The sequence below is a fragment of the Rhipicephalus microplus genome, chromosome X, assembly GCF_043290135.1.
Source record: "Rhipicephalus microplus isolate Deutch F79 chromosome X, USDA_Rmic, whole genome shotgun sequence".
Classification (NCBI taxonomy): Eukaryota; Metazoa; Arthropoda; class Arachnida; order Ixodida; family Ixodidae; genus Rhipicephalus; species Rhipicephalus microplus.
Genome location: NC_134710.1, coordinates 500,204,677 through 500,228,716, shown reverse-complemented (window position 1 = coordinate 500,228,716; position 24,040 = coordinate 500,204,677). Strand labels below are relative to the sequence as shown.

The following is a 24,040-nucleotide window of genomic DNA, read 5'->3' as shown; positions in this document are numbered from 1 at the left end:
CCGGTGTCGTTCGTTTTTGCAATGGCTCGGCACTTGTCACCGCTGTCAACTCTACACCGGAGAAGATCTTACTGCCACAGCGCACTACTGTGGCCCGTGTTGATGACTTCGAGCCTGTACTCGTCACGCCACTTCAGGCCATCGCATCTAAAGAACCTTGCCTCGGTGAGCATGTTTCTTCCTCCGCCTTTACCACCACTATCAGCAGCGAATTGACATATTCACAGAGGCAGCAGTTGCTCGCATTGTTACAGAAACATGCAAATTCTTTCGATATTTGCTCGTCTAAGCTGGGCCGCACTAATACTACAGCACATCGAATTCAAACTGTTGGGACATCTATTGTACACCGCCGACCCTACCGCGTGTCTCTAACTGAAAGAAAAATTATAGAAGAAAACGTTGCGGACATGCTTAAACGGGAAGTCATCCGTCCCTCATCTAGCCCTTGGTCATCTCCTATTGTTTTGGTCCATAAAAAGGATGGCTCTGTGCGGTTTTGCGTGGACTACCGGGCGCTCAATAAGATCACACGCAAGGACGTGTACCCTATGCCACGCATTGACGACGCCCTTGATTCCCTACAAGGCGCGGAATTCTTTTCAAGCATCGACTTGCGTTCTGGGTACTGGCAGATCCCCATGCATGAAGACGATAAAGAGAAAACGGCATTCGCAACCCCCGACGGGCTATATGAATTCAACGTGATGCCTTTCGGGCTCTGCAACGCACCCGCGACTTTTGAGCGCATGATAGATACCGTGCTGCGTGGCCTGAAATGGAAAAGTTGCCTTTGCTACCTGGACGACATTATTATCTTTTCGTCAACGTTTCCTGAGCACCTAGAACGATTGGATCAAGTTTTGACGTGCCTTGCCGGCGCCGGGCTTCAAATAAACACGAAGAAATGCTCTTTCGCTAGCAAATCTATCAAGGTCTTAGGACACGTCGTTAGCAAAGATGGCATCCGGCCCGACCCTGACAAGATTTCTGCAGTCCTTCACTTTCCGCGCCCCGAAAAACCAAAGGAGCTTCGCAGTTTTCTTGGCCTTGCCTCCTATTTTCGCCGGTTTATCCAGAACTTCGCTTCTATTGCTGCTCCATTACACCAACTACTTGCTTCCAACGTCCCCTTTCTGTGGTCTCAAGAATGCCAAACTGCATTCGACCTGTTGAAGCGGGCACTCACGTCTGAACCTCTGCTCTGCCACTTTGACGAAGCCGCACCAACTATCCTCCATACCGACGCTAGCGGCCTTGGTATAGGAGCCGTACTTCTACAACGCGACAAGTCTTCCCTAGAGAAAGTTATTGCATATGCCAGTCGCGTACTCACCGCTGCTGAAAAGAACTACACTATAACTGAGCAAGAGTGTTTGGCTGTGGTTTGGTCGGTTCAGAAGTTCCGTCCCTATCTCCACGGGCGTCACTTCGCAATCGTTACGGACCACCATGCCTTATGCTGGCTTTCTACACTGAAGAACTTGTCCGGACGCTTGGGTCGGTGGATACTACGCTTGCAGGAGTACGACTTTGATATAACTTACAAGTCAGGCAGAAAACATCAAGACGCCGATGCTTTATCTCGTTGCCCGCTTCCAACTACCCATATGAGCGTTGGTGAGAACTCAACCACCACATCTACCAAAGTTCATACGCTCGCATCAATGACGCAACCCTTTTCGGATGACGAGCCAACATTTATCTCCCGCCAGCGGTCCGATTCATACTGCAGACGCATCATGGACCACCTTTCGGGAGTTTCTCATCCACCAAACGCGCGACTCCGTCGTCAACTCCTGCACTTTAGGCTGGACAATGGGGTTCTCCACCGCCACGTCTACCACCCTGACGGTCAGCGCTGGGTTCCTGTACTGCCACGCTCTCTCCGACTTCAGGTGCTCGAAGCCTTCCACGACGACTTGACTGCTGGTCATCTTGGTTTTAAAAAAACTCTTGACCGCATTCGATGTCGTTATTACTGGCCTGGCCTTTCTTCTAGTGTAGCTCGGTACGTCGGTTCCTGCTACCCATGCCAGCGTCGTAAACTCCCCACGTCGGCACCTGCTGGACCTCTACAGCCACTTCCGTGCCCTTCAATGCCGTTCGAGGTTGTAGGTGTTGACCTTTACGGGCCTCTCCCCGTCACATCTGCTGGCAAACGATGGATAGTGACTGCCGTGGACCACCTGACACGCTACGCTGAGACTTCCTCTGTTATTACAGGCTCAGCTGTGGAAGTTGCAGACTTTATTCTTCACGCAATAATATTGCGTCATGGGGCTCCTCGTGTACTGCTTAGTGACCGCGGCAAAGTGTTCCTGTCACAAGTTGTAAATGAAGTACTGCGCGCATCTGGAACTACTCACAAGACAGCTTCAAGCTACCACCCTCAGACAAATGGTCTCACAGAAAGATTTCACCGAACCCTTGCAGACATGATAGCCGTTTACGTCCAACCCGACCACAAAAACTGGGACACTCTTTTACCATTCCTGACATTCACTTACAACACCGCCGTTCAGCGAACAACTTGCTACTCACCGTTTTACCTCGTGTACGGACGCACCCCGACTACCTTTCTCGACGTCTCCTTCTTTAGCAGCCATGGGAATTCATGTCAGTTTTCTAGCGAAGAATACATTTCCCGCCTGGCCCAGTCTCGCCATCAGGCTCGCATCAATACTGAAGCGAGACAGCACGAGCGGAAGATCATCTATGACGAATCCCACCGCGTTGTGTCTTTCCAACCTGGTGACGAGGTGCTGCTTTTGACACCTATTCGCACTCCTGGTCTCTGTGACAAATTCCAACCACGCTTCATCGGGCCATACATTGTTTTAGAACAGACTTCGCCGGTTAATTATTGTGTGACACCACTCGTCGCCCCAACAGACCGCCGCTACCGCAGCACAGAGATTGTACACGTTTGTCGCATGAAACCTTTCACGCGACGTTCCCCATCACTTTGACTTACGGCGGCCAGGGTGTCCGCTTTCAAGTGGGGGGGGAATTAGTGTGGGCATTTGTAACTTACATCGTCCTCATCCCTGCATAATCACAATCACCATCATCCGCTTGTCTCTTTGCCCTCATCGCCACTCTGGTTCATCATCATCGTCATCGTCTGTGTGCTGGCTCTGCCCGTTCGTTTTGCGAGGTCTTTCCTCAAATAAACGCTGTCGCAGCCAAGACTACCAAGACTTCATAATATATATATATATATATATATATATATATATATATAATACAGTCAGTAATGCCAAAGGATGTATAGGTGAGGTTATTATACCAAATAGTAATGTATAACGGTGAAGAAACAAAAGTGGGCGAAGAAATAACTTAATAACTTTCCGTAGGCAGGAACTGAACCTGCCACCAACAAATAACGTGTCCGATGCTCTACCACTGAGGTACCATGGCGGCTATCCTCCCAGCCACTTTATTGGGTATATATCTGAATTTAAACGTGGGACTATCAGTCAGCGCCATCTGTAGCCATGGCGGTACATTCTTTTATGAGCCTGTGGCGTCACGTAGCACGGGAACTTAGTACAAGCAAGCAGCTGACCAATAGTCTGTCGTATACAACCTAAGGCAAGAAGTCTGCCAGTACGAGACCCTAGGTGTTGAATAAGGGAAAGAAGAGTATTCTTAAGGGCTCTTTTTTCTGTGTTTTGGCACAATATTATTGAAATATAACAGACAATGATACAAAGAAGTATAGGGGGGGGGGGTATTAGACCGCATAGTAATGTTAATGTGAAGAAAGAAAAGTGGGCGACAAGATAACTTGCCGTGGGCAGGAACCAAGCCTGCGACCTTCAAATAACGCGATCAAGGCTTTACCACTGAGCTACCATGGCGGCTATCCACCCAGCCACTTTATTGGGTATATAAGTTAAACTAAACGTGCGAGTGTCAGTCAATGCCATCTGTAGCCATGACGGTGAGTGTGACACACTCTTTAAGAGCCTGTGTGACGTCACGTAGCACGTGAACTCATTACGACCTGGTAGGTTACCAATAGTCACTCGTATTCGTATACATCCTAAGGCACCAAGTCTAACAGTAGGAGACCCTCGTTAATGAATAAGTGAAAGAAGAGTATACAATAGGGCTAATTTTTCCGTGTTTTGACTCAATATTGAAGAAATCTAGCAGACAATAATGGCAAATAAAGTATCATCAACATCATCATCTTCTTCATTATCCTGACTACGTCCACTGCAGGACAAAGGACTCTCCCATGTTCCGCCAGTTAACCCGGTCCTTGGCTTGCTGCTGCAAATTTATACCCGCACACTTCTTAATCACATCTGCCCACCTAATCTTCTGTTTCCCCCTAACCCGCTTGCCTTCTCTGGGAATCCAGTTAGTTACCCTTAATGACCAGCGGTTATCCTGTGTACGCGCTACATGCCCGGCCCATGTCCCTTTCCTCTTCTTGATTTCAACTATGATATCCTTCACCCCTGTTTCTTCCCTAATCCACTCTGCTCTCTTCTTGTCTCTGAAGGTTACACCTACCAATTTTCTTTCCATTGCTCGCTGCGTCGTCCTCAATTTAACCTGAACCCTCTTTGTAAGTCTGCAGGTTTCTCCTCCGTAGCTAAGTACCGGAAAGATACAGCTGTTATATACCTTCCTCTTGAGGGATAGTGGCAATCTGCCTGTAATAATTTGAGAGTGCTTGCCAAAGGTGCTCCACCCTATTCTTATTCTACTAGTCACTTCAATATTGTGGTTCGGCTCCGCGGTTATTACCTGCCTTAAGTAGACATAGTCTTTTACAAGTTGAAGTGCACAATTACCTATCTCGAAGCGCTGCTCTTTTCCGAGGTTGTACGTTACTTTCGTTTTCTGCGAATTAATTTTAAGACCCACCTTTCCGCTCTCTTTGTCTAACTCCGTAATCATCAGTTGCAATTCGTCCCCTGAGTTACTAAGCAATGCAATGTCATCGGCAAAGTGCAGGTTGCTAAGGTATTCTCCATTAACTCTTATCCCTAACTGCTCCCATTCTAAGCTTCTGAAAAACTCCTGTAAGCACGCGGTAAATAGAATTGGGGAGATGGTGTCCCCCTGCCTTACACCCTTCTTGATTGGTATTCTGTTGCTTTCATTATGAAGCACTATGGTAGCAGGTGATCCCCTGTAGATTTCTTCAAGGTTGTTTATATATACTGCATCGACGCCCTGATTCCGCAGTGTCTGCATGACGGCTGATATTTCTAATGAATCAAACGCTTTCTCGTAATTTATGAAGGCTATGTATAGTGGTTGATTATATTCTGAGCATTTCTCTATTACCTGATTGATAGTATGAATGTGGTCGATTGTTGAGTAGCCTGTTCAAAATCTTGCTTGTTCCTTTGGTTGATTGAATCTTAATGTTTTCTTTACTCTGTTAGCAATTACCTTTGTAAATAGCTTGTATACTACGGAGAGCAAGCTGATCGGCCTGTAACACTTCAAGTCCTTGTCATCTCCTTTCTTATGTATTAAGTTGATGTTATCGTTCTTCCAAGACTCTGGTACTCTTCCCGTAAGGAGACACCTCGTAAACAGGGTGGCTAGTTTTAGAAAGTATAGAAAGCATAAGAAAGTATAGGGGAGGCCAAATGGAATGTAAATGTGAAGAAAGAAAAGTGGGTGAACAGTTAACATGCCATGGGCAAATTCCTGCCCACGGCAAAGTATCTATTCACCCGCAATATATAACGCTTTTCGTCTACTTTTCGCGACTGTATATATACTGTCAGGAAAAAACGACAAGAACGTACGAAGCGCAGCTTTTAATGACTGTTCGCCGAAATGATGAAAGGCCGCGCAGTGACTATATATGAGCGGCTGGCTCCGGTATCAACAGAATGCGTCATTTCTCGCTTTTTTACGCTAGATAACAGATAAACAATGCAAGTCAATTGACAGACGTGAATATATGCAATACACTAGACAATTCACAATAGCCAGATGGCCTACCTGGCTATTACAGATGACATATCTGGCTAATAGCCAGATGACATATCTGGCTAATACAGACGCGGTAAATTGTTCGCATCGAAGGAAGTATACAAGACAACATCAGAAATAAAACAAAATTCAATGATTAAAAGCACGCACTGAGCAAATTCAGGCAGAGCATCAAACTACGCACAATCGCTCATGTGAACACAAATGTAGAAGGATTTCCTTTTAAATGAGCACAGAAAAAACTTATAGAACGTGTTATTAAGACGTTACAAAAAGTGCAGAAATCGTGTGTGTTCAAAGGTGTGCGGGATGCAGACTAGAGACATTATGTACGCAATAATAGGCAAATCATTGAACTAGCACAACAAACCAGCACCAGCTATTGCTAAAATTTAATGATGAGCTAAGGCAACATGCAAGTAAGTGTTCCCGAGCTTTCATTCATTCCATTTGAGAGAGTTTGGAATGAATGAATTAGGAATGACTCTCTAACTTCACGGTCATATTGCCACGTTCCATTTCCCAAGTTTTTGTTATCGTCCGAAAACACCGCACGATTCTCAGCGCAAACCGCGCCTGCAGTTTCGTGATTGGGGTCTGCCGAATTTTCGATGACGACGAAAAGCAATCTTCGTATTGCAGGAGCAGGGCCTTGAGCTGTTCTTGCTTATCGTTCGGAAGTCTGGGATTGACGTCGAAAGATATGGGAGGGGCTTGGTTCCTCTGAGCAGGTTCCGCAGAATCGGCGAGGGCGAAAGCACTGGTGGCTTCGACAATTTCTTCGATGTATGCGACCGTTGTTCCTTTGTTCACATGCAGATGTCACGGGGTCGTGACGTGGCCGAAGACAGGAGACTTCGTGTTAGGATTTAACAGTTTATTTGGGCGAACCTGTGCCCGGTAAACTGAAAGTCCAATTACAGCAGCAGTCTCGCACAGATAGCAGTCTCGGACTGATAGCGGCGAACGGAGCGTCGGCCTTCGATCAACAACTGACAAGCGGCGAAGCGCGTCGGCATTTATACTCTTGCCGTCGAATGTTCTAGCGTTATCGCTGGCGGTGGCGTAGCTTCCAGAACAATCTGTACCGTTCGCACAGTGGGCGTGATCTTATCGAAATGATCTACTACAGTGCGGAACCTTCTAGAAAACTGCAGGCGCGGTTTGCGCTGAGAATCGTGCGGTGTTTTCGGACGATAACAAAAACTTGGGAAATGGAACGTGGCAATATTGTGTTTTGAAACCTGGTTCAGTTATTGTGATTCGGATGTTGCTAGAAGAATGACATGTGGTGCTAACATGTCTTGAAACTGGTAAGAGAGAAAGTGCATGCACTTGAGCTCCATGATCTTTGAAGCGATAACTAAAAGCATTGATTGATTTGTGGGGTTTAACGTCCCAAAACCACGATATGATTATGAGAGACGCCGTAGTGGAGGGCTCCGGAAATTTTGACCACCTGGGGTTCTTTAACGTGCACTCAAATCTGAGCACACGGGCCTACAAGAATTCCGCCTCCATCGGAAATGCAGCCGCCGCAGCCGGGAATCGAACCCGCGCCCTGCGGGTCAGCAGTCGAGTACCTTAGCCACTAGACCATCGCGGCGGGGCAACTAAAAGCAGTTTAAGTTTTAAAGGGCAGGCTGAGCATTCATGCAAATAAATGACGTTCTTTGTGTTTGTATTAAAATTTCCCCTGATAGTTATTTTGAAGTTAGTCACTTTGCTTGTTGCTAAGGTTGTCGTTGTCATGTGAGCGCACACTTTGCAGCGAGGTTTTTTTACAGGGATGGCAACCTACCATTTGAATGTTGTATTGCATTTAGTTTTAGACGAAATCAGCAAATCGCCTAGATATTTCACAGGTCTGTACACAACTCTTGGTGGTTGTGAAAAGTATCGTGCAAGGCATTCACTCTGCTGAAGAAGGTTGTAGTGTTTTCTGAGAATACTTGTGACATTAAGGGCCGATGCAATGTGTGTTAAAGCTTAGTTAACCTGTGAACAAATCTTAGTTTTTTCTCAGTTTTACAGAGCGTTGTGGGCTCTAATGCGTCAGTGCGCCTCATCACATCATTGATTAACCTAGATGGATATTTCTGTTCAAAGAAGGCACTTCATAGTTCAAACTGCGTTTTTCGACTGCATAGCCTGCCAGAATCATTGAATGGCAATAAATATGTAAAAACGTGAAATATGAAAATAGAACAAATTATAACAAACAGAATGGAATAGGTGATTTTGTGCGAGAGATGTGTGGATAAATCTGGGAAATTAATATTGTATTTTATTTTATCGTTACTTTTGTTCTGTTTGCATTTTCCTGATTTTCCAGATTTGTCCACATATCTCTCGCACAATATTACCTATTTCATTATGTTTGTTAATATTTGTTCCTTTTCACAATTCACCTTTTTTATAATTTTTTTGCCATTCCGTTTAACTTATGTTGGCCTTGTTATCTGTAAGTGAGAGATCCCAACCAACGCCAGCCGGTTTCAATCACAGCCGCTTCGGGGACTAGTACCAAAGGGCTGAATACGTGCATGCAGTCATATGGACAATGTGTATCTTCAAGCCTTAGATTGATCCTTTACTTTTTAAACGGCCTTGTGTACTTTCACCATCTTTTCCCCGGAATTCCCCCCTCCCCCCGCACACATAAAAAACGTGTCAGTATAGTTTAAGCGAAAATGAAGCACCTGTTTCTTCTTTCCTTTTTCCTAACTTACCACAGAAGGGCCCGGATCGGAGACTCTCTCTGCCGAGTCCGTCATTTCGCTGCAAGTAATTGCCTGCCACCCAAACTCGTCAACAATGTCCCTTCACGACCTTCAAATCCACGTCACATAGGCCGCCCAATCCCCCTCTGTTATGCTCCCCCCACCAAATTTTTTACTATATTTACTCTTTTGAATGTTTAGTCGGTTTGTTTGCATTCTGCTGTCCCCTAATTTATAGTTCGCCCAAACGTATAACCCATGCCCCACTCTGAATGGGGCCTATCTCACCCTTGTTTCTTTCTCTCTTCTCTTTTGCTTGCTCCAACGAATGAGACGAAGAGAACAGTTCGGCACAGCACAGTGTCACCAGTTTAACAAACCACTAATTTATCACTCTTTCCCTCTTAGTAAACCGCCATGTCGATGCGGGATGTTCGCGTAGCGTCGCACTTGTTCGCAAACCCTGACGAAGACCGGTCCTGCCGTGAAAACCGTTGGAAATTAAATTAGGCCAACCACTAAGTTCTCTCTCTCTCTCTCTCTCTCTCTCTCTCTCTATATATATATATATATATATATATATATATATATATATATATATATATATATATATATATATATATATATATGAAAGTAGATGCGCTTTCACATAACAACTGTTTATTGTGCCGACGTTTCGACAGGAACCCTGTCTTTTTCAAGGCATAATACTATTTACATATGTTCCGTGCCTTTTTATATCCTGTCGAGACAGGAGGGGAGGGGTCAATTGAGAGAGAGAGAAAAAAAAGAAAAAAGAAGAAACAGCGAAACCGGAGGACAAACATTAAATAAAATATAGAAAATCTAGGAGAAGAAGCAAGACCGACACGGCGTAATTAGAAAGGGGCAGCATTTCAACAGAGTAGGGCAGAGGTAGATGAGGAATGTCATCATTGTCAACAATACCTCCCCCGCACCCACACTTCCCCAAGTGGGCAGGGAGCCACCGTTTTTGTATTTCACCTTTCCGTGTAGTCCGCTGGCGGCTCGTTCCTCTTTGAAGTGTATGACAAGTTAATGGGGAGGGCTTAAGCGCTTTAAGTGCATGCTGGTGGCGTCGGGAGAAGCGAAAAAGCCGGTGAATGAGGCACCGCCATCGATATTCCTTATATGCATTGGCTTCTTGTCAGTGAAGGAACAGAATGTGCGTTAAAAATTGAAGAAGAAAAAAAAAGAAAAAAAACCATTGGGGGGGGGGGGGGAGGGGGGAGACTGTACGACATCTGAGACAGTCACCACACAGTTGCGGCTCACTTGGGAAGACATGCGCGCATTCACGAAAAAGTTAACGAAACCACCTAGTTGTCAGCTCCTTGTCAGTGAAGGAACATAATGTGCGTTTCAACTTAAAGAAGAGAAAGAAAAAGAAAAAAAAAAGGGGGGGGGAACAATACGACATCCGGGACCACTTATCTGTGCGTTCCGGCTGTGCTTGATGAGGCAAATCCTTTCTATGTTTTCAGATGCATAGGCCAAAAGCTTTGTTAGCGGGTAATATTATTGTCGTAATGAAACCGGACTGATTAGAGAGAAGCGTTTGCGTCTTTTAGTTGTCGTAACGCAGACAGAGTGCCTGGGTGTTCATTTATTCCGTATTTTATCGTGTTAAATTTGTAGATAAAATAAGATTCCCGTTGTTCCCGTTCTCTGATTGTTCGAAATTTGTTTTCTAGTAGTGTAACCCTGATGTCATCAAAGCTGTGGTCTTTTAATGTGCAGTGTTTTGAAAGTGGAAGGCCTGGCAGAGATCGTACATGTGCCCGATGGTTGTTGAATCTAATTCTAAACGGAGTGTCTGTCTGGCCCACGTATTGCTTGTTACATACCCCACCTTCCAGGAGGTATATGACGTTGTCTGAGTCACAGTCTAGTGCACCTCTTATCCTGTGCTTAAAATCCGAGTGGGTGCTTTTCGCCACTGTCGTTGTCTGCATGTGTTTGCATACCCTGCATCTGCTTTTTCCGCAAGGGTGACACCCAATTTGAGATTTCACACCTATCTTTGAATTTAATAAATGATCCTTTATATTTTTCGGCCTTCTGTATACAACACAAGGAGGAGAAGTGAACATTTTGGATAGTCGCACGCTCTGTTCCAATATGTTAAAGTGTTTTCTTAGGACCTTGTTTATGTTCGGTGGGTTGCTCGTGAAAGTTAATAGCAAGTTTTTGTTGCGGTGTTGGTCGGCGTTTCTCTGGTGGTTGAGAAGAATCTGGCGGTCCAGATTTTCAGCTTTTTTGATGGCGTCATCGATGATAGCTGGCGGGTATTCTTGATTAAGGAGTACTTCGCGCATATGTGTGCTGTTTTTGTGGAAGTCCTCGGTGCGGGAGCAGATTCGTCGAAATCTGTGTGCTTGGGAATAGGGAATGCTGGTCTTGCAATGTCGCGAGTGGCAGCTTTTGAAGTGCAGGTATTGTTGCCTGTCTGTAGGTTTTCTGTATACGTTAGTTACCAACGCACCATCGTCAACTCGAATGAGTACATCAAGAAAGTTTATTTCAGTGTTAGAGTAGGTGTGTGTAAAATAAATGCTGGGGTGTACCTGGTTGAAAGCCTGTATGAATTTGAGGAGCTCGTTTTCCGAATGTGTCCAAATAATGAATATATCATCTAGGTACCGTTTATAGAGTAATGGTTTGATATTACAAGATGAAAGAAAATTGGACTCCATGTGGTGCATGAATATGTTAGCGTAGTTTGGGGCCATTCTTGTACCCATTGCCGTACCGCTGATTTGAAGATAGTACTGGTTGTTAAATTCAAAGCTGTTCAAATCGAGTACAAGTCTTGTGAAGATTTCAATTACTTTTTTGCTTGGATAAGCGACAGGGTTGTGTGTGCCATACGATTCAACAAGTGCCCTTATACCATCGTCATGTGGGATATTTGTGTAGAGTGAGCTAACATCCAATGTTACGAGAAATGCACCGTCTGGAATTTTCACGTCTGCTATTTCCCGAAGAAAGTGGTTTGTGTCACGCAAGAAGGACTCATGTGTGGGTGGTATGTCTTTGATTAAAGAATCAATATAACTGGAAATGGGTTCCGTTAACGTTCCCGTGCCTGATATAATGGGTCTGCCAGGGTTATTTTCTTTATGAATCTTCGGCAGCATGTAAAAACGACCAGGCGCTGAATGTACCGTAATAAGTGCCTTTTTAAGCTTTGAATTAATGGCGCCTTCACGTGTGAGATTCTCTAGGGTTGTTACAATGATTTTTTTGTGCTCCGTGGTAGGGTCAAAGTCGAGGTGTTTGTAGAATTGTTTGTTATTTAGTTGTCGCTTGCCTTCCTCAATGTAGTCCGATCTATTCAGAACAACAATCGCGCCTCCTTTGTCTGCTGGTTTGATGACGAGATCTTCGCAGTTGCTCAACGTGAGTAGTGCCTCTTTTTCTCTTTTTGAAAAGACCCCTCCCCTCCTGTAACATATGTAAATAGTATTATGCCTTGAAAAAGACAGGGTTCCTGTCGAAACGTCGGCACAATAAACAGTTGTTATGTGAAAGCGCATCTACTTTCATATTTATAACCGAAGTTATTCTTCTGTATATATATATATATATATATATATATATATATATATATATATATATATATATATATATATATATATATATATATATATATATATATATATATATATATATATATATATATATATATATATATATATATATATATAGTTGTTGTGTCCCAAGCACGCCTGTGTCACGAGCGAGCCTCCGAACCCGCGAAGGACCGGATGCTGAAACTGCTTCCAGATGTTGACTCCTTTCCTTCCCCCCGCACGGCGCAAACGAGCCACTGTTTGTTTCCCCCGGCAGTTCGGCCGCCGCCTCCATCCGAATAGGAATAAACTTGTTTTTAACCGTTTGAGGCTGTCTGAGCTTTTTGGACTACCGCGACCAACGCGTACGTCTATGGGCCGACGACAACACCCGACATAACAGTGGCAACGAGGATGGGACAACAAATTGACCCTGCGCGTCAATTTGTTGTCCAAGAAACTTCACTTCAGGCACCGCAAAAACACATTTTTCTTTACTGATGCGCAAATTAGCATTTGCTAGCCTTTCCAAAATGAGCTCCAAGCGTTCTTTGTGCTCTTCATTGGAGGCGCCACCGACAATAACATCGTCCAAGTAGACGCAAACACCTGGCATCCCGCTAAGTATAGACTCCATAAATTTCTGGAAGATTGCTGGCGCTGCAGATATTCCGAATGGTAGCCTTTTAACTTTGTAAAGACCTTTAATAGTGTTTATCGTGAGCAGTACAGACGTTGATTCGCTCATCTTCAGCTGCTGGTAGGCTTGTGTCATGTCCAAGGTGCTGAAAATTTTTCCACCACGAAGCGTGCTAAAAACCTCTTCCGGTGTTGGCAGTGGGTAGGAAGATGCTTTTGTCGCCAGGTTGACAGTGCTCCGGTAGTCTCCGCAGAGGCGTAGGGTGCCGTTCTTCTTTCGGACGACAACGAGTGGTGTAGCCATTCCGAATGTTGCGTCGGTTCGATGATCCCTTGTTCCTGCAGTCGGTCAAGCTCATTCTCGACTGACGTTCGTAGGGCGAAAGGCACCGACCTAGCTTCTAAACATTTCGGCGTCGCATCCTCCCGCAGCTCCAGTGTGACTGGAGGTCCGTTGTTCCCTGGTATTTCTTCGGAGAAAACCGCTTTGTACTTATCTTGAAGCTGCTCCACTGACGGATAACTGGGTGTGTGGTGAACTCCGCCAATGACCACTCCAAGGGGGGTGAACCAATTTCGTCCTAAAAGGCTTGATCCAGAACCGCGGACGACTAGCAAGGAGAGCTGATGGGTCTGCCCGTTGTAGTACACGTCTACGTTGGCACAGCCCAGCAGTGGAAGGGAATGTCCGGACCACGTTCTCAGCTGCGTGTCGTCTTGCTGGAGAGCTGGCGCGTTTTCACGCCAAGTAGCGCAAAAAGTGTCCTCGCTGATGAGCGTACATGCTGCTCCGGAATCCACCGCAAACCTGATAGGGCGCTGGTGTACCATAATTGGTAGAAAGGCCACACGCCGCCACCTTAATCAGCTACGCCATTCAGATAATTTGCCAAGGGAACCTCCCATTCAAGCAGCCACCTCAACGGAATATTCGTTCCACTTAGCCTGGCATCTCGCACCAGATGAATCGGCGCCGCCGCCCGCCGGCCCTGAACACAAAAGAAACGACACCCAGTGAGCGGAGGCTTCTCTTCCTAGTGCGTCCAGAGCGTCCACGCGCCCATGGCGGCCCCCAGATCGCTTCCAAGCGACAATCTAAGGAGGGAGGAGATGTTGTGTTCCAAGCACCCCTCTGTCGCGAGCGGGCCTCCGAACCCGCGAAGGAGCGGATGCTAAAACTGCTTCCAGATGTTGACTCCTCCCCTTCCCCCGCTCGGCGCAAACGAGCCACCGTTCGTTTCCCCCGGCAGTTCGGCCGCCGCCTCCATCCGAATAGGAATAAACTTGTTTTTAACCGTTCGAAGCTGTCTGATCTTTCTGGACTACCGCGACCAACGCGTACGTCTATGGGCCGACGACAACACCGGACATAACAATATATATATATATATATATATATATATATATATATATATATATATATATATATATATATATATATATGGGAAATGGCACAACGGGAGCGTTGTCAACAAGGATAAATATATTTATTTCCCAAAAGTTTCGGGAGGGGTCCTCCCTTCGTCAGGGGATGAGTTATACTAACATAGACGCTCAAACTTCGTTGCTGCCACGTCCCTCTCGCCTTCAAAGATGTTTGCGAGAGTGAGAGAGAACTAAAGAAACAAACAAAAGAAAAACAAAAAAATAAAAAAGAAAGAAAAGAAGAAACAAAACACTGTGAACGCTGAGCACGAAACCAGACTGTGCACATCCAAATGTCCGTGTGAGTCCACATCCGGTTCTCATCCTGTGCCCCGTCCCCGCGAGGCCTATCGTGCCGGCCGCGTCAGTGTACAAGCTGGCGGCGCTTTTTACTTTAGGTAGGCACAATTCAAAAGCATAAGAATGACTGTAAAGTACAGTTTAGACATCCGCGAGCCTAAATCGACAATTTATCCATCCCGTGTGCGACGCCCGCACGAGGCCGATCGATGTGTCATGCTTTCAGCAACGCATGCAGGCTGTCACCCAAAAGCTTCCTTCTGAGCGCAGTAGCCGGTACTTCTCTGACTCGTATGTAATAACACGCCATTTTGAGTTGGTAATTTGGTACAACTTAGTGAACTAGCACGCTGGCATACTTTTTCAGCGGATTGCATTAGTAATTCCTTCGGCGGCTTCTTAGTTGCAGGTATCAATATAACTGCAAATATCGTTACCAGCTAGCAGTGGCCGATTACCGACGATTGGCAGCAGCTTGGACTCCCATTGGCTTCCGTTATCATTGGCCAATGCCTGGACAGTGTGACAGAAAATGGCATGGCCTAAAAGCAAAATATGGGCGAGATGGTAGCGAAAACCTCAATTTTTATTAGTTTTTGGTCGTTCTCCTAGTTTTTCGTTCTCAATAATATAAAGAAAACAAAAGTTTTGCGAAATACTTTTGATAATTAACATGGAGGCCGAGGGCTTTCTTGACACATACAATGGTGGCTGGTCTATGCTGACAGAATTTGCCTGGGCATCAAGGCTACTTACTTTTGTGTATTATATACTATTCGACGAAAATTCGGGGCACGGGAGCATGTACAAGGGATGTACAAGGTCACTTTGTCGCGAAGTCAGACGAACAGCTACCGAATAGCCACGGATGATCATTTTTTCAGTCCTTAATTCAGTTCGCACTGGCTTCTCTATGGAATACCTCTTTTTGTTTTCTTTTCATCCAAAGCACCAGAAGTGTACCAGCAAGTGCACAGTGTGGCGTTTAAACTGCACACTTTCCACCATGCGCGCGCCGTTTGGCCCATGCACAGCCCTACTGCGCTTTAAAAATAGTTCACCAAAGCCTCCAGACAGGCCATTCTCAGATGCCTACAAACAGCTATAAAGGACTTACGTACTAGCACAAAAGTCATCAAAATATTGGAAATAATCTAGCTTTAAACCACTATACACGCATGCGGCGTTTATGCTCGCTTTCACATTCTACCGCGTGCATGTATGTCTGCGCGCCATCTTCACCTTGTTTGCACGTTGGATAGATCTCACGGCCGTCACAGCCGTGCAGTGACCAGCTGTTTATTGAAGTTCAACTTGAAGGTGAGTAAGTATCAGCAGTACCTGTATTTGCCCTTGTTCTCTCAGTGCCTTATGCGAATTGGCGGTCAGGTTTACAACGGCGAAAATAGCGCATGTGTTAAGAAGCGGGCGCTGCGTAGTCCTAGCTGTAGTCCTAGCTCGTCTTGGCGAGATTGAACATGGCGTAGTTTTCTTTTGTTACAAGTAAAAGCCGGACAAATTCGAAACGTTCTTCGGCACAGTGTTCAAGCATCGATTCAATTCGGTGTATTTTTTTTTAAATGAGCGATACACTGTTTTCGGGAAAAACTTGAAATGAACCAAAACGGCGCGGTCCGAAGGACAGTCGCCCAGCCGCTGGTTGTGTATGTTGACGCGTGGTGCGCGGCTATTTCTTGTTTGCTTCTGGCAAGACTTCTTGTCGCTGACGACGAGTGCATCTCGCTAACGCGCCATGTGATTTAGGGTCGACGCCAGTGCTTTATTAATTAATTCGAAATTATAAACTTGGGCGTGCGGTCATATTTAAAAGGTAAAATAGATATGAAGGCTGGTGCCGAATGCCAGAAAATCATGGGGTGACCATCGAAATTCTTCTGCGCCTGTAATTTTTTCCTTTTACGTAAAGATTTGACGCAGTAGGGTTCCTCGGTATTGTTGGGTCTACTTTAGTAGAAATATACATTTGAAAAAAGTTATGATGAAATTTGAGCTTAAGCGGCTTCGTGATTTCGTTTATCGATATTGAGAAAGTTGTCATTTCAGATGTTGGCGCAGTTTGAAAGTTGTGGTTAGTGAATAAGTACGCAACGTTGGTGAGCCATGCTAGTCTAAATTCAATGCATTTATTCAAAATTTTCATTGTATTATCTGTCGTAAATGATGTATAATCATCTAAATGTATTATTAGTTACGTATATCCGCTGTATTGTTTTGCATGGAGTGAGTGCCAGTCGTCAGAATATTTTTAAATTACACCAAAACACGATTCTTTCAGTTGTCCAACAAGAAATTTATGAAATTTAAACAAAAACTGCTGTTTACATGAAGTAATTAGGCCTGAATGCTTACTGAGTCTTGCGAATTTTATTCACATTTTTCTACAACGAAGGCATACTTTCGCCAGTCCTACAAGTACTTTGTAAATGTGCAATGGACATTTTGATGAACTGATGCTGTTTTGTTATGGGAAGATTATCTTTATGTTGGTACCACAACCACTGCATATAGTAGAGGATTTTCAAAGCTTTTATACATGTGTTACGTTTATCAATTTTCTCATTTATGTATTGCTTTTTTTCTTACAGGTGAGCTATTCCTAAAAAAATGTCAGCAGTGCTGAATACGCTGTGCACAGAAAGCTTCATCATAATTTACTAGTGTGGTTACGAAGAAGTACTGCTGAGTCACTGAGAACAATTTTCCATTTATATACCTGCAAATGTGCGGCCGCTGCTGCTTGGTGAGCATCAACAGAAAACAAATAAATTGGTTTCTTGCTTTAGCTTTTATTGTCAACATCCTCATGACTTTTTGTTATGTAGACTTCTCTATGCTGTGATATTTTGGTTGCTGTTTTTAGAAAATGTTTCACTATGAACAGAATATTGCACATACTGCATCACTGATGTTTTTTATGAAAATTGGACCTAATAATATACTTTTTTTTTCATTTTACATATGCTGGCTCCCTGAAAAAGCCAACTTCTGCCATCTCAAGCAAAGATTGAGCATCGAAACAGTTTCACTACCATCATATTCACCACTTCAATGTTGTTTGATTCTATTTCCTGCTCTGTCAGCTTGCCGATTTATGGGAGCCGAGAACCAGAGCACCTAACCAATTTCATCGTTTTAACATTTAGCTACACTACTAAGCGGCAGCACTGCTCTATAATAAGCATTGAAATATATTAAAGAACTTACAACACAAGCTACACGACCAAAATAACCTTCATAATGGAATCTGCATTCAATACCTCAGTAATGTTTTCAAATATAAAAATACGTACATACAAGAAAAAGCAAGGACACTTAACAGTGCTTCTGTGCCAATGCTGCTTTCCTAATGATATCAGTAAAAGATTACCGTTTTTCAATCGAGAGAATATATGTTATAATGTGCGAGATGTTTTTTTTTGTATTGATGGGAGTCTCTCATGACTATTCACGCTACTTCAGTAACGAAACTGCATCATGCAGTCAAACAAGTATATTCTTCACGTCTGTGCAGATGCTGTCATTCTCATAATCATGCATATCGAATTTGCTTCCCAAAAAAATGTTCCTACTGTGTTTTGTTGAAAATTGGTGAAAGTGGTGGTCTAAATGATGGCTTATTGAACAAGAGGACCTCATGATGTTATTTTGTTTTCTCATTTCCCAGATGAGACATACTCTGTTTAACAAAGCTGACGCAGCTGTTTCGGACGTAACAAAAGGATTGCTCATGTTTGCTTCTGATCAAGAAGGTGCACCTTTGCAAGAAGGCATGCCACTATGATGGATTACTTCAAGCGAAGCCCATGCAACACTTCAGAGTCACAAAAGTTCGGAAAATGAAAAAAATGACATATTGCCTTCTGTATAATACGGGTAAAATAAACATGAAGCACCTAAATTTTTATCTTGTTACTTCTAGTGGGGGGAGGCATGCGAAAATCTTGAAGAAAGTAGCCGGGCATCCAGTTGTAGCCAAGATGAAAACTAAAATGAATTGGCCCGATAATGCATTGGCCCAAATGCTTGGCTCTGATTCCAAGAACATGCTTGGCTATTGCATGGTATTCCAACGCAGTGCCGTATTTGTAAAAGGGTGTTTCCAATGATTTTCCAAGCACGGCCTTATTTTGCTTGGCCGATGGCAGGCTTGTCATACTTCCCAAGCACATACTTTCCTTGGCCTTTAATAACTTTCCAAGCATGGACAGCTTGGCCACTGATGATTTATCATGCTTGGCCCAAGCAAATTATGCTGGTAGGGATGTATACAATCTGTGGCTGCTAGTCCAGTCAATTTTAGTTTTTTTTTCAGAATTAAGATGCGGATGCTTTAAAAAAAAACTTTGTGCTCTTGCCAATATCCTCAAGTCATTCGGTGCCCGGAAGCCGTTCGTAACTGTTGAATCAAGACGCAATTTGTATTTGGAAAGGAATATTTTGTCAATCTTCACTGTGCAACTTGCGAACATGAAGTCGAACGGCGTGTTGTTCGGATAAATATACATTTTACAACCCAACAAACACGCTCTGGTGTGCTGTGGTGGGTTGTATACTCTGTTCGAAATCGGGAGATGGCGAGTTCGAATTCCGACAGGACGCATTTTATAGTTTCTATTTTTTGTTTTTTAATTCCTAATGTGAATGCGCGCTGATTTATTTATTTATGTATTTATTAATGGGGAATGAGTACAAACTCTTTAACCTGTGAAGCCATTTTGCGCAGAGTACTGGGACACTACCGCTTCAGCGTCCCAGTACCACCGCTGGGAAGCGCTGGTACCAGCGCAATGCTAGGCCCATAATCAGGCATGGCGCTGGACGCTGGTACCCAGTGGGGTTGGTTTTTCTGCAATAGGGCCACCAACTACACAAGTCAATCCACACAAAAAGTGCTTGATAACGCTGAATTGATGAGTTCATTTCCCGTAAGTTAGACACAGAGATTATAGTGTACCAGCTATCCACACTGAATCCGGCAGTGGTGCTTATACAATTCAAAAGCGAGTGCGCATCATCCGGAATGTCACGCGAAGTAGCCCAAAGAAGGGCATCAACTCTTTGAATCGCGTCCCAGCAATCGTCTTCTTCACGCGCAGCCCAACACCCCAATGGCCACGAGCACAGTAGACGACATCTTGGTACATCTGGGGCCCTGGCACTACCCGGTGCTGGTGTTCTGCTTCTTCCGAGGCTTCCCGGCAGCCTATTACGCCATGTCACTCTCTTTCACGGCTCCCTCCCTGCGACACTGGTGCGCCAGGCCACCACAGCTGCGAAACTGGACCTCACAACAGTGGCACTCAGAAGCCGTGCCTCCCACTGAAGGTATGGTAATTGTGCCTATCACCGACCGAAGTGGTCCAAGGACCTGCCAGTAAACGTACTCCCTAAAATTTACTAAACGAGTTCTTGTAAGCACAGTACTATAGGAGTCCTAAAGGGAACCTCAGTATGGCGTCTCCATATATAATGCCGTTATACCATGCAGTGACATCAACCTGGAAAAAGGCGTTTCGGCTTCCCTCATGGAAGCCTGTTTTTTTAACAAGGCTCCCATCAATGAGACGAAGACGTCCTTTTCAAATAATTTTCAGTGCAGAGCATTTCAGGTGGCCGGGCGGTCCTATGCTGTCGTGTGCTGCAGATGTTGTTATCGTCACGTCACGCAACGCTCCGTGCGTATCATATTGAGCGCGCGCTCACATCAAGAAATCTTCCTCTTGTTCTTCGAGTGCCTTAATGATGATCAGTTAGCGAAAATCCTTGAGACCCGTGGGTTTAGACTAAAGGTGATTGTAAAAAAAACCCAGTTGGTCAAAGTTTCCGGGGTCTTCCACTGCGGCGTCTTACGTAGTCATATGTGGGTTTCGGAAATTTAAACTTAAATAATTATTATGAATAATAACGATCACTCATACTCGTCAGACAAAAAGCTAGTGTGCTTGGCCGAATGCTGGCAAAACGACGTATAAACAAAAAAGTGCCTGATCTCACTCATTTGGCGTTTGATGTATTGTGAGCAGGCAGCAGGAATCAAATTATTCTGTACATAACGTGTATGTCATGACTTACTTGCTAAGACCTGTTATTTAGGCTTTCATACAACCACGTCAGGCAATAGCTATTTTCTCCTGTACCGAACTAGCAAAACGGCTGCTTGTGCACCATGATTGATTTTTGCGTGGGGTGTAACGTCCCTAAACCACCATATGATTAAGAGAGACGCCATAGTGAAGGGCTTCGGAAATTTCGAGCACCTGGGGTTCTTTAACGTGCATCCAAGTCGGAGTACACGGGACTACAACAATTCCACCTCCATCAGAAATGCAGCTGCCGCAGCCAGGATTCGGTCCCGCGACCTGCTGGTGAGCAGCCGAGTACCTTAGCCACTAGACGTCCGTGGCGGAGCGTGCTTGTGCGTCAAGAGCATGATATGTGCGCATGCCTTAAATATCATGCATTTCATGATTTCTTGCTACCAACTGTCGTCTAATTTCGCCATACAGTCATGTCACGTAATGCCAGTTTTGATGTATCTTAAGCTAGCGAACTGCACAAACGTGCTCATTTGCGCCGGTTAGTATATGATCAAAGAATCGATAAAACATTGCGCAACACAGGACATTGACAGAGGTTGACGAAGCGCTGAGCTTACAACCAACGCCCATTTGTTACATTGGGGTATATATAGAATAGGAAACTTCAAAAGGAGGGAAAGGACAAGAGCGACATGAAAGAGTAACTTTTGTTATATTTTTATGCCCTTGAGTAAAAAACTGATTACGCAATCAATCACTTGCCTGAATTAACTAGAACGCATGCAAACACAAAAAAAGTTACTCTTCCATGTCACTCTCCTCTTCTACCTCCTATTTAAGTTTCGTGTGCTAGATATACCTTCATGTATAAACTAAACTTAGGTTTTAAGTTCAGCGCCTCGTCCGTCTCCGTCACTGTTCTGTGTTACGTGCTGTTCTTTCGTTCGTTAAGTTAGCCAAACAGCTGCAAGCGTACCATGAGCTTAGCAAGTAAGCCGTGTATGCATGGCATGAATCGTATAAATTATAGTTAGGACTTGTCATTTAAGTCCGTCATACATACGAATCACACAATACGAAATTTGTTGTAGCCCTGCCGCGGTGGTCTAGTGGCTAAGGTACTCGGCTACTGACCCACAGGACGCGGGATCGAACCCCGGCTGCGGCGGCTGCATTTCCAATGGAGGCGGAAATGATGTAGACCTGTGTTCTCGGATTTGGGCGCAGGTTAAAGAACCCCAGGTGGTCGAAATTTCCGGAGCCCTCCACTACGGCGTCTCTCATAATTATTTGGTGGTTTTGGGACGTTCAACCCCACTTGTAAATTAACAAAATTTGTTGTATATCATCAAGGACGAAATACAAACAACCAGGAAATGACGTCTTCCCCGGAACCTGACCAAGAAGAGCGCTATTCTTTTCTTCCCCTCCTTACCGGGTACATGCCACAGCGTATGGCTCATACACTCTAAATTGTGGTGTTATTGCCTCTGCACGATAAGAATTGGCTTGATTCTGGTTATATGTACTAAAATGATAAATTCAGAAAACTCGTTCTTTTATAACCTATACAGTTGCTTCGTAAGGTAAGATAAATATGATAATGTCACGCAAGTAGTAAATAGATAAAGCAGGAATAGGCCTCGAGCCAGTACAAAAAACACAGAAACAAAGAAAAAAAAAGAAGCCAAGTTTTCATTGGAGCAAATATATTTGGCTTCACGCCTAGTTATTGGTCTTCTGCAACAGAATTTAAAAGGTATAATTATAGTAAACATCACAGCTACAGACACATCACCAGTCGAAGAAAAATCTGGCAACGGCATTTTTTTCCAAGACCTGTAACTGATAATTCTCATGAAGACTTCCATATTTCTTGTCAGTATTTTGGTGGAGCTTCTGGCAGTGATTATGGCATTAAGAAACATCAGCCCACCAACCGCAACGGCCATGCTTACTGATTCATAAACTTTGCGTTACGAGCTAAATTCTAATAGTAATTCGCAATTACCATGTACGTTTCATTTTCTGGTTTCCACTCATGTAACTTCCCCGCAGGGGCGTCTGCGCAAATAGGCGTTAAGTGCATAGCGACACCCCGAACCCGAGCTAACGAGGGGGCTTCGACCTGCTCCCACGCCTAGCTGTGCGTGGCTGAGCCGTGTCCGGAGAAAAAGGCATCCTGGGGGTCGAGCCGACGCTGGGTGATCGGACCTTTAAGGCCCCGCGGCAGAGGCGACACACCTCTTGAGTTAGAGTTTATTTAACCACGTGACAAGTACACGAAAATACACTGTATACGTGGTTTGGTGCGAAGGGAAAAAAGCTGCATTTTACAGCTTGACTTGCCCCTTCACACCGAAAAAAATTTGAACTACAAATTTACAAAAATACAAAAATTACAGGCAGCGGAATGCGACAATACAAAAAGAAACACGCATGTGGCCCTTGACAGCAAATAATAGAATCACAACTCTAAAATACACACAAAAATATTCATAACAAAGCAAAGCATGAAGGAATAAAAACTGAATAATCATTACAGAAATCACCCAACATTCATTTACAACGCAATCAGCACATCCGATTTAACATTTCGGTTTTCGACAATATACGCAGATTATCAGTTGTTAGTTTCCATTTGTTCATCACGCTTGGAAGGCGGTAACGTAGTGTTTCAAATCCATAGTTTGTGCGAGGACAAGGTACGTGCCAAGTCTCCGTACACCGAGTAACGCGACTGGCAGGATTTGGTTGCAAGGTAGCCAAGGTTCGTAAAAAGATACTTACTCTGCGTATTTTCCATTTAAAAGCTGACAAAAGCTGGTATTCGTAATAACAGGTACTTCTTAAAATTCTATATTTTGCCAATATTGAAGCAGTGAGTGCGTTATAGGATACACCTTCAATGCACCGCAAGGCATTTTTTTGTAACACGACCAGGTTCTTTAGAGATGATTTAGAGCCTGTAGACCAGACCAAATGACAATAGTGTAAATGTGAAGAAGAAAGAGCATTGCACACTTATATTTTTTGTCTCACAGGTAGTATGTTCTGGCATCGACGCAACACACCTAAAACTTTACAAAGTTTGTGACTAGTGTGTTCGGCATGGTAATTCCATGCCATGTGTTCGTGAAAATGGACACCGAGAGTTTTAACTGTTTGAGAAAGTTTAACTTCAACGTTATTAAGTATTAGTTTGTGAGAAGTTTCAAATGACCTGGCTTTCGCACGGAACAGTACAGCCTTTCTTTTAGAGCAATTATTGTGTAGAGAATTTGCCACAGTGCAGGCATATATTTTATTTAGTATTTCAATA

General features: G+C 44.3%; 1 protein-coding gene across 1 annotated transcript in view; it reads left to right on the top strand.

The window, feature by feature from the left end:
• LOC119160767 (organic cation transporter protein) overlaps nucleotides 1-24,040 on the top strand; it is a 718,234-nt gene that overhangs the window by 199,656 nt on the left and 494,538 nt on the right. Inside the window, exon 3 of the mRNA XM_075880997.1 lies at nucleotides 19,777-20,005. Coding sequence (XP_075737112.1) covers nucleotides 19,789-20,005 — 217 coding nt within the window. The 5' untranslated portion in view covers nucleotides 19,777-19,788. The remainder of the gene's footprint in view (nucleotides 1-19,776; nucleotides 20,006-24,040) is intronic.